The sequence below is a fragment of the Euleptes europaea genome, chromosome 21 (genome assembly GCF_029931775.1).
Source record: "Euleptes europaea isolate rEulEur1 chromosome 21, rEulEur1.hap1, whole genome shotgun sequence".
In the NCBI taxonomy this organism is placed as follows: domain Eukaryota; kingdom Metazoa; phylum Chordata; class Lepidosauria; order Squamata; family Sphaerodactylidae; genus Euleptes; species Euleptes europaea.
This window is the reverse complement of record NC_079332.1, coordinates 5,916,646-5,932,347: the sequence shown is the minus strand read 5'-3', so window position 1 is coordinate 5,932,347 and position 15,702 is coordinate 5,916,646. Positions and strand designations below refer to the sequence as shown.

General features: G+C 48.9%; 2 protein-coding genes across 2 annotated transcripts; one reads left to right on the top strand and one right to left on the bottom strand.

The window, feature by feature from the left end:
* Positions 1-1,062: 1,062 nt before the first annotated feature.
* On the top strand, positions 1,063-9,914 carry PTCD1 (pentatricopeptide repeat domain 1). The gene is made up of 8 exons (XM_056866454.1): positions 1,063-1,533; positions 2,230-2,370; positions 3,807-4,025; positions 4,943-5,044; positions 6,196-6,954; positions 7,712-7,828; positions 8,893-9,075; positions 9,756-9,914. Exons 1-8 carry the CDS (start codon positions 1,063-1,065, stop codon positions 9,912-9,914), a joined length of 2,151 nt encoding a protein of 716 aa, XP_056722432.1.
* Positions 9,915-11,361: 1,447 nt separating this feature from the next.
* On the bottom strand, positions 11,362-13,853 carry BUD31 (BUD31 homolog). Its single transcript, XM_056866463.1, has 4 exons — positions 13,746-13,853; positions 12,937-13,059; positions 12,534-12,700; positions 11,362-11,523 (listed from the first exon to the last, which is right to left on the bottom strand). Exons 1-4 carry the CDS (start codon positions 13,837-13,839, stop codon positions 11,473-11,475), a joined length of 435 nt encoding a protein of 144 aa, XP_056722441.1. The 5' UTR covers positions 13,840-13,853; the 3' UTR covers positions 11,362-11,472.
* Between the last annotated feature and the right edge of the window lie 1,849 nt (positions 13,854-15,702).

Genomic DNA, 15,702 nt, shown 5'->3' with positions numbered 1-15,702 from the left:
TTCCCCAGTTCAATCCCCAGCATCAGGCGGTGGGAGAGCTGAAAAATCTCCACCTGGGATGCTGGAGAGCCCCTGCCAGGGCGTAGTAGTAGTAGAAGAAGAAAAACAGACAAGAACGTATCAATTAATATATAACTTGTATTAATTTTATATTAGGTATTGATTTAATAATGTTAGATAGGACAAGAATAGGTTAATTACAGTAATATTGGAATTAGTTCCGTTAGCAAATGTTTATACAATTTATTTTTAGATGGAAGAGGGAGAGGGGGAAGTCATTTTATTGTTAAATTAGTGATATTACTTGTTTTTTTATTACTATTATTTTTAATATTGGATATTGTTTCTATGCTGATTTTTTAAATGAAGAAAGTAAAAAATTATTTTTTAAAAAAATGAGGAGGAGGTGGTTTTTATATGCCGACTCTCCCTACCACTTAAGGAAGACTCAGACCAGCTTACAATAGCTTCCCCCTCCCCGCAACAGGCACCCTGTGAGGTAGGTGAGGCTGAGAGAGCTGTGACTAGCCCAAGGTCGCCCAGCTGGCTTCATGCATAAGAGTGGGAAAACGAATCCACCAGATTCGCCTCCGCCGCTCCTGTGGAGGAGCGGGGAATCAAACCCGGTTCTCCAGATCAGACTCCAACGCTCTTAACCACTACACCACGCTGGCTCTAGAGCATGGGTTCTCAACAAGGGGGGAATTTTAGGGTTCCGGGGAGGAATTTGGACCACTATTCAGCAAAGTGTGATGTCCTATAGATTATGTGCAATCTGTAAAATTGTAGGGGTTTTTTTTTAGTTTGTTTTGGTTTTGAGATAGACTTTTTTGGGAAGAGTGGAATTATATTCCGAAAAATAGTAAAAGGGGGAATGGAGCAAAAAAGATTGAGAACCACTGCTCTAGACAGTGCTGACCATGATGGACCAATGGCCTGACTCAATATAAGGCAGCTTTGTGTGTTTCTGAAACACAACATAACATCTTCTTTGTTTTGATTTCAGGCTTTTGATTTCGGAAGATGGCTGCATGATCAGGTGATAAAGTCCAGAGTTTCCCAATGGCCGGGCAGCTGATATCCCGGTACTTCCCTGCGGGCCTCCACGCCCTGAAAGCTTCTTTCTGCCCTCCAACGTCTCCGGCTTGCAAACTGGGGGCGATTCCGCGGAAACTGATGGCCTCCCCTGAAAACCCACGGCATCCGCTCAACTTCCTGGGCTCAAGGCCTTTCAGCTCATCCCAAGCGGTTGGCCGTGGCAGGGACTTGAATGAGAGTCGCCCCGCCAGCTCCTCTGAAACCGTCACAGAAGAGGAAGCTGACACGGAGGAAGGCTTTGGCACGCTGTCTGAAAAGTTTTCTTCCCGGCGCTTTTTTTATAAAGCAAAGACAGAGCTTCACGACTTACAGCTCCGAACGCAGGGAGTGGCAGCTGAGGAGGAGGAAGAGCTGAGGCCACCACCCAGACGAGGCCGTCGGAACACTCCTTATTGGTACTTCTTACGTTGCAAGGCGTTGATCAAGGAAGATAAGGTCAGTGGCCGTCTTTGTTTAATTGCAAAGGAACTGGCTGGCATGGCTCAACCTGAGAGCTGACGCGCCAAGGCCGTCTTCCCCGCAAACGACAAGGAGGCGAGAACAGAGAGCTTTCTGAATTCTGTGTCGTGGAGGCCTGATCCCGGCTTCTCATTGCAAACTAGATGTAACTGGACTAGCCCTGCTCACCTTTGTGCGATCTCCTTTCCCGTTCATTCTTGGTGGTGACGTCACAGGAAAGCCTCTTAAGGTGTCCCAGTGAGGCAGTTTTGGGGCAAAGAGAATGCAAAATTAATTCCCCAGACTTTAAAAAAAAAAAACTTACTATTTTTGTTTAAATGCAGGTTCCTTACAAGTTTACATTTAGCAAAAGGCTCAGAACATTACAAATTGAAGAGGCCTTTACATATCGTAGAGAGAAGTGTGAAAAGAAAGCAGAGCCTTTTAAATTGAAGTGTGTGTGGTAGGGAATGAAGAAAGTGCGCAAAAGGCCGTCTTGACCAGGGTCAGAAGTGTGTTTGTGTCTGTCACCTGTCTGCCTCTCTCCAGATAACCCTGCAGACAGGGAAAAAGTTGTTTTATCCTTGGGCATTTTAGCAAAGAGCTGACAACCACTGTCGGGGGATTGGCTCTGAGCCTTGAAATGTGACTCCTGTGCCCATCACCTTTTTAGCCCTGTGCTCTTCCCTGCAGTTGGCCGAGGCCCTGGACCTGTTTGAGGTGCAGATGCTGAAGGAAGAGCGCCTCCAGCCAGAGGAGAGCAATTACACGGTGCTGATTGGCGGCTGCGGCAGGGCTGGCTACGTGAAGAAGGCGTTCAAGCTCTATAATGACGTAAGCGCTCTCAGCCCAGGGGTTTTTCAGCTGGGAAAAGAGCTGGTGTCCGCAAAGGGAGTATTTGTGGCACCAAACTGGGGCAAGTCCAGGTTCCGCAGAAGAGGTGCGGTTTGAAATGAGGCCTCTTTTCATAATAGTGGTTCAGGACTTGCGCCCGGTCTCTTTGTGCTGCTTCTGGTATCCGTGGCATGCTCCTGGAATTGGCTTCATTTACCCTTTCCCATTTTGACTAACATCTGTCTATTTAGCACAGTGTGGTGTAGTGGTTGGGTGTCAGGCTAGGACAGTGCTTCTCAACCTTTTTTGCTCCATTCCCCCCTTTCACCATTGTTCAGAATATAATTCCCCCCTTCCCAAGATAGTCATAAACTTTATTGAATGTCGCAGATTAAATAAAAACAAACTACAATTTTACAGATTGTACAAAATCTACAGGACATCACGCTTTGCTGAATAGTGGTCCCAATTCCCCCCTTGTTGAGAATCCATTAGGATCTTGGAGACCCAGGTTCAAATCCTCACTCCGCCTCGGAAGCTTGCTGGGTAGTCTTGGCCCAGTTACACACACTCGACCTGACCTGCCTCACAAGGCTGTTGCGGGGATAAAATGGAGGAGAGGAAGACGATGAAAGCCACTGTGGGTCCCCGTTGTGAAGAAAGATGGGGTGTCAATGAAGTAAATAGATAAAAGGGGTTACCTGTCCTTGCTCCAAGGAGATCAGTGTGGTACGTGTGGTTCTCTCATTCTCCTGTTAGGTCTTTTAGGCTGAGAGTGTGCATGACTGACCAAGGTTGCCCCCTGAACTTTCACGGCAGTGTAGGGATTTTAAATTTGGGTCTCCTGGATACTAGTACAACACTCTAAGCCGGGGGTCCCCAACCTTTTTGAGTTTGTGGGCACCTTTGGAATTTAGATACATGACGGTGGGCACAAATGGGCTGCCACAAGAGGGGGAAGAAGAAGAAGAGTTGGTTTTTACTTGCCGACTTTCTCTACCACTTAAGGAAGACTCAAACCAGCTTGCAATCACCTTCCCCGCCCCACAACAGACACCCTGTGAGGTAGGTGGGGCTGAGAGAGCTCTAAGAGAGCTGTGACTAGCCCAAGGTCACCCAACTGGCTTCATGTGGAGTGGGGAAACTAACCCAGTTTTCCAGATCAGAGTCCACCACTCTTAACCACAACACCAAGCTGGGTCCCCAACAAAATATTGAGTCAGAAGCCCTGCACTTGGCTGGTGCCAGGAAAGGTGCCATGCCACACGCCATGGTGTTCACGGGCACTTCATCGGGGACCCCTGCTCTAAGCTCCACATGGCACTGGCTGTGTTTAATTCTTCTCAAGTGTTTACATAACTGTGAGCATGGCGTTCATTTCAATCAACGCAAGAGGGGTTTTTGTTTGTTTGTTTCCTTTTTGTCTTGGGAGGCAGATGAAAAAGCGAGGCTTGGTCCCCACCGACGCCACCTACACAGCCCTCTTCAACGCCTGCGCGGAATCGCCCTGGAAAGATTCAGGCTTACAGAACGCGCTCAGGTTGCAGCAGCAGCTGAGGGACTGTAATCTGGAGCTGAACGTCATCAGCTATCAGGCGCTGTTGAAAGTCTGTGCCTTCTGCTCAGATCTCCGGACGTGCTTTGAGGTGTTCAAGGTAAGGCGAAGCTTCCTGTCTGTCTGGGGGAGGGGCTGTTGCTCAGTGGGTAGAGCATCTGCTTGGCATGCAGAAGGCCCCAGGTTCAATCCCCGGCATCTCCAGTTAAAGGGACTAGGCAAGTAGGTGATGTGAAAGACCTCCGCCTGAGACCCTGGAGAGCCGCAGCCCGTCTGAGTAGACAATACTGATTTTGATGGACCAAGGGTCTGATTCAGTAGAAGGCAGCTTCATGTGTTCATGTGATCTGGGGGATCCAGGTTTTAATCCTCATTTTGCCACGGAAGCTTGCTGGGTTACCTTGGGCCAGTCACGTACTCTCAGCTGAAACTACCTCACCGGGTTGTTGTCAGGACAACATCGGACGAAGGGTAGAGCAAAAAATTAAACAAAAATAAATCAGTTGACTAAAACGTAGATGATTAATTGCCTTCTAATGACGTGACGGCTCTAGTTGTTTTTTTTTAAAGTTCCCTGCAGAGAATAAAGAAGCACTTCAGAGAAAAGGACTCCGCTTTCCTATCTGATGCTCTAGAATTCCCCATGGAAGGGTTTTCTGTGCAGTCCCTGGCAGAGTTATATCCCTCTGAGTCCATTGAAGTTAGTGGCCTTTGCCACAAAAACCCTGTGCGGGAACCCAGCAAAACCATTCCGGTTAACCAAGGTGTAGAAGATTGGGTCCTGCAGATCTGACCACTAACGCCCCCCCTCCCCCGTTTCTCCAAGGCAGGCAGCCTTGTGCTTACACAACAAGGTCCAGAAGAGAGGGTGCCAGTAGTGGAGCAGAGCAGCTGGACCTAACCAGTTGGGTGGTGTGTGTGTGTGTGTGTGTGTGTCTCACTGGCAGCGCCTCTACTGATAAAAGCTGTACTATAGAACAGTGTGGGAAAGAAATTTATCTTTCCCCCCCTTTCTAGGAAATGATCCAGAAAGGCCACAGCGTCACCACGGAGACTTTCAACTTTTTGCTGATGGGGTGCATAAAAGACAAAGAGAACGGTTTCCGATACGCCTTGCAGGTCTGTTTTTTTTTAAAATATATATAAACCTCTCTTCTTTTCAGTGGTGCAGAGGTTTTTGTGTGGCAGCCAAAGCTGCCATTCTCCTCCCTTTGGGATCTTCCTGTTTTCATGTGCACGCTAGAATGCAAGGGCTATGTGCTGTGAGAGCCAGTGTGGAGTTGTGGTTAAGAGCGTTGATTTGGAGTGGTGGACCTTGATCTGGAGAACCAAATTTGAGTCTCCACATGAGCAGCAGAGGCTGATCTGTTGAACTGGATATGTTTCCCCACTCCTACACATGAAGCCAGCTGGGGGACCTTGTGCTAGTCACCGCTCTGTTAGAGCTCTCAGCCCCACCTACCTCACAGGGTGTCTGTTGTGGGGAGGGAAGGTGATTGTAAGCCAGTTTGAGTCTCCCTTAAGTGGTAGAGAAAGTTGGCATATCAAAACCAACTCTTCTCCTGGAACTGGGGTGGGCAAGCCTCTGGATATCTGTCTGCTTTGTGAGGGATGCTTCTTTTGGGGAGCATTGAGCCTCTAGCCAAAGCTGCAGGCTCGTAAGCCAGCGCTTCCGCCACATTGTGGAGCAGTGTAAGGGCTATATTAAAGCTCTCCTAGGCTGGATGTAGGGGTATGATGCAGGGGCAGCTAAGAAGAAAAAGAGTTGGTTTTTAAATGCTGTTAACCACTACACCAGGAGCCCCGTGGTGCAGAGTGGCAAGCTGCAGTACTGCAGTCCAAGCTCTGCTCACGACCTGAGTTCAATCCCTGCGGAAGTTGGTTTCAGGTAGCCAGCTCAAGGTTGACTCAGCCTTCCATCCTTCTGAGGTCAGTAAAATGAGGACCCAGCTTGCTGGGGGCAAAGGGAGGATGACTGAGGAAGGCACTGGCAAACCACCCTGTAAACAAAGTCTGCCTAGTAAACATCGGGACGTGACATCACCCCATGGGTCAGGAATGACCCTGTGCTTGCACAGGGGACCTTTATCTTTACCTAACCACTACACCACAGTGGTGTTTTAAATAAGTAAGTAACTTGAGCTCAGTGGGAGTGACTTGCTGTTAGCCTCCCTCCTGTGTGACAGCTACAAGCCACTGCAATTGCCCGGAGTTAGTTGTGTTTTGGATAACCTTAACTTTGCCCTAACTTCCCTTCCTCCTGCCAACAGCTGTGGCGGCAGATGGCGAAACTGGACGTCAAACCCGACAGCTACACCTACAACTTGATGCTGGCGGCTGCCAGAGGCTGCGGCCTGGGCGACCCCCTCGTAGCTTCAGAGCTGTTGCTGAGAGCTCCCGAGGAGAGCCCAGCGATGCCAAGACTGAGACAAAGGCGGAAGACAAAGGGTCACAGGGGGAAGGAACCGGGCCCTGGAGTTGGGCTGCAGTTAGATGTAGAAGTGCTGGAAAGATGCATGTTTCCGGAGGATTCCAGAAAACCTGCGGAGCCTTTTCTCAGCCAAGAAACCAGAGCAGGCAAGACTATTGCAGAGGAAGACCTCACCGATGATTCTACTGGGCCGGATTCCAAGACATCTGAGAATTCGCTGATCTCAAATCAGTACCAGCTCGTTCCAAGTTTTGCAGGAGTGAACGTGGGTTTCTCCATGGGTGCTGGCTCTCCTCCCAACTTGCTGGACTTGCCGAGCCCGAACGGCAACCTGATTTCTTTAGGGACGGTGGCCACGGCCTCCGACAGGCTGGCTCTGATGGGGAACCTGGAGGGCTTCTTAAAGAAAATGAAGGAGGACAACGTGGCAGGCAACATCAAAACTTTCACGCTTCTGGCCGAGCTGGTGGAGCCCAACAGCCCGTCAGAATCTTCCTTGTTGACAGTGATAAAGGAGCACAAGGTGAAGCCCGATCTGACCTTCTTCAATACGTTGGTGAGGAAGAAGAGCAAGCGAGCGGATCTGGATGGAGCAAAGGTAATGTTACTGGTGTGCCAGTGCACCACGCTGCCATTTCACAAGGGCACGCAAGGTGAATTGGCAACGTTCAGCTTCCTGAGAGTCTTGGCTTTCAAAATAACAAGCTTCTAGCCCTTATGCAGTCACAAAAACGTGAATTTTTCTGCTGAAATCTCATAAACAAGAAGGGTAGCCAGACAAGGTTTCCTTTGCTCAGGGTACAGGTTGGGAGTCGTACGTAGCTCCTGGCTCCTCCTCAAAGATGGGGGAGAAAACGATAAATTGTGCAAAATGGAAGACATACACTGCACTTCAAAAAGGACGTGGACAGAACTGAGTGGGTGAAGAGGACCGCGATGAAGATGGTCAGGGGCCTGGAGACCGAACCCTACGAGAAAAGGCTGATGGAGCTGGGAATGTTTAGTCTGGAGGAGGTTGAGGGGGGACATGATTGCTCTCTTGAAGTATTTGAAGGTCTGCCACTTAGAGGAGGGCAGGGAGCTGCTCCTGTTGGCAGCAGAGGACTCGCAATAATGGGTATAAATTGCGGACCTAAAGGTACCGGCTGGATATTGGTGGGGGGAGTTTTTACAGTAAGAGTTGTTCAGCAGTGGAATGGGCTGCCTAGGGAGATGGTGAGCTCCCCCTCACTGGCAGCCTTTAGGCAGAGGCTGGACAAGCACTTGTCAGGGATGCTCTAGGCTGATCCTGCATTGAGCAGCGGGTTGGATAGAATATCTGCAGCCCGACTTATATGTCTCTTTGTATGTTGCAGAGCCTGCTGCCCATTCTGGCGAAGGAAGGACTACACCCGGACCTGCACACTTTTTGCAACTTGGCGATAGCTTGCCACAAACAGAAGGACGGACTGCAGTTACTCTCCGACATGAAGGTGTAGGAAGCTTCTGGATCAGGGTGCCGTGTGGCAGACTTGGAGATCTGGGCATCCGCGAGTGTTGAAGGGTTTTATAATATAAATAGGTTTAGCACAAACCTCTGTGAAGTTGGGACCCGTTCCACGGGTCCGTTGAGCAGGGTGTGATTATTTCCTTCTTTCTATTTGATTGGTCCAAAATGAAATTTGGATATATATTTTTTTAAGGGGTTGAGTGGTGGTTTGGAGTGGTGGGCTCTGATCTGGAGAACCGAGTTTGATTCCCCACTCCTCCACGTGAGCGGCGGAGGCTAATCTGGTGAACTAGGTTCGTTTCCCCGCTCCTCCACACGAAGGCAGCTGGGTGACCTTGGGCTAGACACAACTCTGTCATCCCCACCCACCTCACAGGGTGTCTGTTGTGGGGAGGGGAAGGTGATTGTAAGCCGGTTTGATTCTGCCTTAAGTGGTAGAGAAAGTCGGCATATAAAAACCAACTCTTCTTCTTCTTCTACTTGCTTTGCCCTTTCTCTGAGCAGTCTAATTGATGGAATTACCACAACGACCTACAGCATAGCTTAGCTTCTTTTAAAAACAGAATCAGCAAGCCCGTACAGTTATCAAGGTGTGGACAAAATACACTGCAGTATCAAAAACAAGGTGTAACATTGTCTGGATGGAAGTCCTTACAGCTTTTTGAAACACTAAAGTTCCTTCACGTTTGGTAACAGTTTCAGAGATATAGAATAGTGAGGTATATATGCCGTGTCCACTTGTAATTGAGAATTATGAAATTTGGAGGGTGGAGTTTCTGTAATCTGCATGTTACGGACGTCAAGGAGTTGCCTTGGAAGCTCCGAATTAGGTTCGAAGTAGTGCATGTTAGCTGGATTCTCCACAACCCAGTCTTTCAGGCCATTTTGCATGCCAGATTTCAGAGCAGCCCTTGAGTACGGACAATAACCTTGGCGCTTGGGGGAAGGCCTTATGTTTCTTCCTGGACCTGCACCTGAATTCCTGCATGGCTGAGTTTATCAGTTCTTTCAAGTTCCTTTGCCTTACTATTCTCATCTCTCTTTCAGCAATTGGGGATAAATCCAAACATCCACATCTATGGCGCACTGCTCAATGCAGCTGTGAAGAAGCTGGACTATGCGTACCTCATTGAGATCCTCAGGGACATGAGGAACACACAGACGGCCCCAAATGAATTTGTCTTGCAGATGCTAGAGTTTGCTGCTCAGTATCCTCCAGACTTTGACCGAGTAAGATACCATAGTGGTGTTTGTTTGTTATTAAATGCAAAACCATTGAGTTGGATCTAGCAGTCTTTGAGTGGAAGCATGCTTTCCCCCCCCCTTGATTTAGCCCCCTTCCCATCCTCAGTGTGTGCCCCCCATCCCTGTACCTACAAGTCCCCAAGGGTGCCACGGCCCTGGGCATCAGCTTTCTGGCAGTCAAAGGGACGCTGGAAAGATTGCACATCCTCACGCGAATAGATCGCTATATCCATTCTCTCATTTTAGCTGAACGTTTTAAAGGAATTTTCAAGTGGAGATGATAAAATGTTTTAAATCATCTTACGTTGATTCCTTCCCAGTCTTCTGAAGACCTTGTTCATAAACTTCGTAGCCACTGTGGTTCCCCTACCCCCTTCTTACGGCGTACTTGCCCACAGGTGGATTGCAGATGGATATCAGTTTAAAGTATGTTTGTCTTCTGATTTCGGTGGCAGGGAGCAAAAGGGCTGGTTTGGGCCTTCCTGCAGTAGGAACTCTGCTGTAACACCAGAAAGTTCATCCATCCCTTCCCATATAGAAGTGTTTTAAAACGAGGTTATGGATTTCTGACTGTTTCCAGGAAAGAGTGTTCCCTTCTTTATTGTCTGTGTAAACACTGTCCTCCTGCAAAGAGTTAGTCACCCTCTTGCTTTTTCCGCTCGCAGTACAAGAGAAAAGACCGCTATCTGGAAAAAATTGACGGCTTCAGAGCATACTATTTCCGCTGGCTGAAGTGGATGGGAGCAGAGGAGCAGCCGCACCCATGGGCCAAATACAGAACGGGAAAGCGGTCGCCAAGCAAAGCCAGTGCAGGAGACGAATGAACAATGCAGCTGCCAGGTGGACCAGCAAGAAAGGGACAAAAAAAAAAACAGCCTGCTTGCCCAAGTGGCACCAGCATCGCTAAGGAGTAATCTGTGCTGTTTCCTTCATCCTCCTGTGGCGTTTTTCACATCCTCGGCGTGGTAAAAGTTGGCATCCGTAAAGTATGTAAATAAAAACTCTTAAGGAAAGCAAAACCTCCCACGTGGCACTACAAATGCCTTTAATAAAAAATAATTCAAAGGAGAAAATGTTGAATTCCTGCATTTGATGTGCTTTCTTCTTTTCTGGGCTGGTTTTCCTCTACAGCGGCAGCAGCAAAGACATGTATAGTTTTTATTTTAATTTTAAAGGACTGTGTGTGTTTCATGAAAGTGTGGAATTTACAGTGTAATCCTAAGGGAGTTATACCCTTCTGCATCTTCTGAAATCAGTGGGCCTAGAATGGGGCAACTCTGCTTAAGAGGGCACAAAGGTGATACAGTTGTAATTTAATATAGTGAAGTAACTCTTTCCAAAAGATCTCTGGTGGTGGCAGAATGTGCCATTGACTAGCAGCTGACTTATGGTGGACCCCATAGGGTTTTCGAGGCAAGAGACGGCTGGCTAGTGCCTCCCTCTGTGCAGTGACCCTGGACTTTATTCATGGTCTTCAATCCAAGTACTAACCAGGGCCGACCCAGCTCAGTTGCCAAGATCTGTTACTTTAATGATATTGTTCACATGGCCTATTCGGCCCTGAACAAAGTCACACTGAGATTAAAATAAAAAGTGGGGGAGGAACTATCCCATAAGGAAATTAGTATTGTTTAATCTTAATTGACCGGGAAAGAAACTTGGCAACTGCCCATGTAATATTAAAATCCACCCCTGCTAAAATAACCCTCAGTTTATCCTGTTTAGGGACAGATTCCCTAATAAAAGGCTTTATCCATCTGTCTAGCCTCGTTGAGCAAGTCACAGCTAAACAAAGAATGCTGAAGAGTGTCTGTTTGGCCAGAACCACATTGACATGCTCTCTCACAGTACGGTACCCTATTTAAACGACCTATTAACTCCCCTGATGGAATGGCATTCAGTCGTTTCTAAGATCTGACGAGATGGGGCTAGCCTGGGGCATCCAGGTCAGAGCAAAAGATTTCTACCATGGTCAGGGCTAGAGAATCTCGGCAGATTCTTACCTGTTCCCCCACACCAGTTCTCTGCTTGCTTGATCAGAAAGGGTTGAGCAACTGGGCTGCACCACCCCCAATCTTGCCACTGGTCCCGCTGCCGCTAACAGGTTGTGTTTATCTCTAGGCCTTTTTTGTTTTGCTCAATTAACTTCACAAAAGTCACTGTAGAAGCAGGGCCCGGGGAGAAGGTCGGCAAGGCTTTATTTTACAATAAAATGGTTACAGAGAATGAACTAACGTGGCGCCGCTGCGTCGTCTGGCTGCTACGGAGGCCCGCTCACCGTCGGGTTTTATGAAAGGCAAATTGTAGCTCTTAAGAACAGTCACTGATGCAGAGTCAGCAGCCCCGCAAATGGGGGGGGAGGGGGGTGACTGGGGAAAGGCTTCATCCGGAGCAGCCTCGGCAGCCGCAGTGAGTGCACTCAATGATTCTCCCCTGTGGAATGAAACCAGCATGTTAAAATCGCCCCCCAGGTCAGAAGTGCGCAGGAACTAATGGCTGAAAAGACAGCCAGGCGGGCTTGCTGGATCAGAGAACCTGATCTCGACAGGAACCGAAATGGATTCGGAGAGGTAGAAGAAGAGTTGGTTTTTATATGCCGACTTTCTCTACCACTTAAGGGAGACTCAAACTGGCTTACACCTTCCCTTCCCCACAACAGACACCCTGTGAGGTAGGTGGGGCTGAGAGAGCTTTTACAGAGCTGTAACTTGCCCAAGGTCACCCAGCTGGCTTCATGTGTGCAGGAATGGGGAAACAAATCCAGTTCACCAGATTAGCCTCTGCCGCTCATGTGGAGGAGTGGGGAATCAAACCCGGTTCTCCAGATCAGACTCCACCCCTCTTAACCACTACACCACGCTGGCTCTCAGGTCTGGTTTTCTGCTGACCTGGGTGGGAACATCTCTGGTGTTATGGGGACAATCGCAAACAAAAATGCTTTCTGTGTAAGAAGAAAGTGCCTCCCCAGGCCCACTGTGCGAAGGCCCTTTATAATCCCCGCTTTCGTGTTTTAAACATTCCCAAGAAAAGTCAGGAAGCGTAACAGCATGCCTTAAAATCTCCACCCAGTATTGAATTTTCATATCTTACAGGGCAACCCCACAGTAGGAGAGTTTGCAGAGGCAGTTATGAAAAAACTGCCCCCAAGGGCTTGGGAGGGGAGGGGAGGTGGCTCAGTGGTAGAGCCTCTGTCTGGCATGCAGAAGGTCCCAGGTTCAATCCCCAGCATCTCCAGTTAAAGGGGCTAGGTGAGCAGGTGATGTGAAAGACCTCCGCCTAAGACCCTGGAGAGCCACTGCCGGTCTGAGTAGACAATAATGACTCTGATGGACCAAGGGTCTGGTTCAGTGTAAGCCAGCTTCCTGTGTTCATGTGAGAAGGATATGTGGGGCAGAAGGATTTGCTGCAACGGCTCAAAGAAAAGGTTTGCATCGCATCCTTACCACTTCCAGCTTGCTTTTGGGAACCCGACAGATGCAGTTGGTGCCAAAGTTCGTGTCCCGCGTCTGGATGCAACGCAAGCAGCAGAGGTTTTCGTAGCCCTGCTTCTTCCACTTCGCAATCAGGTTTTTGTCAGCGTATCCTTCTCTGATGCAATACTCGTACAATTCTGCAGAGTGGAGTGAGGACACAAAGAATATTGCGCTTGGTGGGGGGTGGAAGGAGTTTTATATCCTCAACCTCCCACAACCAGGAGCAGCAGACTCCTTGTCATGCTGAAAGGCGACATTTCAATAAATAAATCTACCAACAGCCAGAATTAGTAAGGGGAGGGCTTCACTGAGATGTGCACTAATTTCCCATTCCAGAACAAAGTGTCCTTTACAAGGAAAACCCATGGCTTACCTCTACTGATGGCTTTTCTCTTATAAAAGAGATCAAAAATGTAACGTGTTTTCTGGTGGTGAATTCTGAAAATGGGCCAAAGGGATTCCACTTTCCTCTTCCCTTCGTGTGGTTCAGTCTCAGCTGTCAGTGAGAAGAAAACAGGGCAGGAAGGTTGATATTTTTTCCCAAAAGGCATCTCCATTACACACCCGCTACTCCATATTATATATCTAACACCTAAGTATGGCCCCTGAACAGATTAGAAAAGTCACAGGAGTGAGCCGCTCAGGTCTATGGTACATGTTTAGACAAACCCAAGGGGCACTCCCAGATTTGAGAGAAATAAAACACCAAAAAGTGTTATGATCTTGTGAGACTACTTGGCAAGATCTCAGCTACCACTGGAGCTGCCCCAAGCTCTATTGTCTAGACTACCCAAAATGATGGCTGATTGTATATTGGAATTCTTAACCTGAGTTTTACATTGAGGCAGGCTGGAAACTGGAGACTGAGGGAGGACAGCCAGTAGGCAATGGGTAGGGAAAGCAGCAACTGGGAAGAGGGGAGTGATGGGATGGGCGGGGGGGAGGCAGAACCAAAGGCAGTAAGGAGAGGGAGAGGCATGCTGCATTTCATTGCAGATGCCAAACATTCAACCTTGGACTTGAGATGTGTAACACTGAAACGGGCCCCTACCACAGCAACGGTTGTCAGTGCAGTGTAAGTGTCTTGAACCCCAAAAGGCCAGGGTTCAAACCTCAACTGCCACACTTTCTTAAGCAACATCAATTCTCATCATCAGCCCAGTTCTTTGCTTCAGTCCTCACCTTCTCTCATTTTCTGATCCAGCTCATCTAAAGTTGGTTCAATCAACTCCCAACCATCCGGAGGAGGTTTTCTGCTCCTTTTCACCTTGGGCATTTCAAGAGGAAAACGGAACTGCGGAAGCAAAGAACAAATCACAACAGTTGTCAAATTTATACCAGGACTAATAAGAGGCACACTTCTAGATAGCACGTGCTTCAGCCTTCCCAAAACTAAGGAAACAGGATACTAGAATGGGTTTGCGTAGGATGATTCAGTGCAAAGGCAGGCAGGGGTAGCTTATCACACAGAAGCAAGAAAAACTGCATCTGCTGAATGTCATATCGGGTACAAGATGGCAAGCTGAACACAAGGTTGTTTTCCACGGAGTCAGATCATTGCCCTATCAATGTCAGGATTGTTTAACTGGCAGTGGATCTCCAAAGTCTCAGTCTTTCACATCAACCGCTACTGGATCCTTTTAGCTGCAGATGCTGGGGGGGGGGGGGAAAGGTGACTTTCTGCAGGGGGGGGAAGAGGCTATACCACTGAGTCTCACTCTGGCCAATCCTTCGCATCTGGCTACTCTAAAGCAGGAGGACTGGGAAGAAAGGTACTAAATTACAGAGAGCCAGGGCTCACAGTGCATCTAAGATCTGGGAAATCCACTTTGACATGGAAGGTTGCTGGGTGCCATTGGGCCAGTCATACGCTTTCAGCCTAACCTTCTTCACAGGGCTGTTGTGAGGGTAAGCTGCAGGAATGCAATGTAAGCTGCTGTTGGTGTCCACTAGAGAGAAAGAGGGAGTGTAATGAGGGGAGGGGCGGTGGCTCAGTGGTAGAGCCTCTGCTTGGCATGCAGAAGGTCCCAGGTTCAATCCCCGGCATCTCCAGTTAAAGAGACCAGGCAAGTAGGTGATGTGAAAGACCCTGGAGAGTCGCTGCTGGTCTGAGTAGACAATACTGACCTTGATGGACTGAGAGCCTGAGTCAGTATAAGGCACCTTCATGTATAATTAGGGGAGGGGCCGTGGCTCAGTGGTAGAGCATCTGCTTAGCATGCAGAAGGTCCCAGGTTCAATCCCCAGCATCTCCAGTTAAAGGGACCAGGCAAGGAGGTGATGTGAAAGACCTCAGCCTGAGACCCTGGAGAGCTGCTGCCAGTCTCAGTACACAATACTAATTTTGATGGACCTTGATGGTCTGATTCCGTATAAGGCAGCTTCATGTGTCCATGTGTTTTTCTTCCTCTTAGAAACAGCTAGTCCTAGGTCTTCCCACAGAATTTTTTTAAAAAATAAGAATTCCTTCTCAAGGACTTGCCCCACCCCCACAAGCACCCTCCCTCCGGGTTTATCTACCAGGACAAAACTAGGACTGTCCAGGCCCCCCCCCCCACTTTTTTACGCTCCAAACCGGCTAGAAGACAGGTAGGAGCCTCACAGTCGAGGCCTGTCCCTACGCCACCGGTCGGATTTCTTCCTGCCGCGTCCCTTACCGAAGCAATGATAAAAAAGCCAATAAAACCAACCAACAAACGTCTGACGAAGCTGTTAGGGACTCAACGCCTCACGGAGTGGGTGGGTGGGCGGGCTCCGGTCAGCCCGTCACAACGGAAAACCCCCGCACCTTCCAAGCGCCCAGTTGCCTTTTCCGCCTCTCCTCCACCTTCCGCCGTCGCTGCCTAGTGACGTCACCCTAGAAGGAGGCGCTTAGTCCCCTCACGCGTCGCTTCCAAGGGCCTTCTCAGTCCGGTAGGCGTCGCGATCGATGCCTTATTATTTAATTTTAAAAGCCCCCCTTCGTTTCTTCTCCGACTTATAGGTTGAAACGTCCCTCCGGAAGAGAGGGGTGGGAATGAAAACGACGAGGACGGTGTCGAACGGAACGGGGGGGGGTGTCCATTTTTTTTCCAATCAGGCAGCGCTGTGGACAGCCCTTCCTCCGTCAGGGCGAGGAGGGGCACGGCGCCTGCGCGCT

Coding starts and splice junctions, on each gene's coding strand:
- PTCD1 (XM_056866454.1), top strand. CDS start 1,063: ATGGCCGGGCAGCTGATATCCCGGTACTTCCCTGCGGGCCTCCACGCC. Junction 1,534..2,229: donor CGTTGATCAAGGAAGATAAG/GTCAGTGGCCGT, acceptor TCTTCCCTGCAG/TTGGCCGAGGCCCTGGACCT. Junction 4,026..4,942: donor CGTGCTTTGAGGTGTTCAAG/GTAAGGCGAAGC, acceptor CCCCCTTTCTAG/GAAATGATCCAGAAAGGCCA.
- BUD31 (XM_056866463.1), bottom strand. CDS start 13,839: ATGCCCAAGGTGAAAAGGAGCAGAAAACCTCCTCCGGATGGTTGGGAG. Junction 13,060..13,745: donor GGATCAGAAAATGAGAGAAG/GTGAGGACTGAA, acceptor TCTCACTGACAG/CTGAGACTGAACCACACGAA. Junction 11,524..12,533: donor CCAAAAGCAAGCTGGAAGTG/GTAAGGATGCGA, acceptor TTCATTCCACAG/GGGAGAATCATTGAGTGCAC.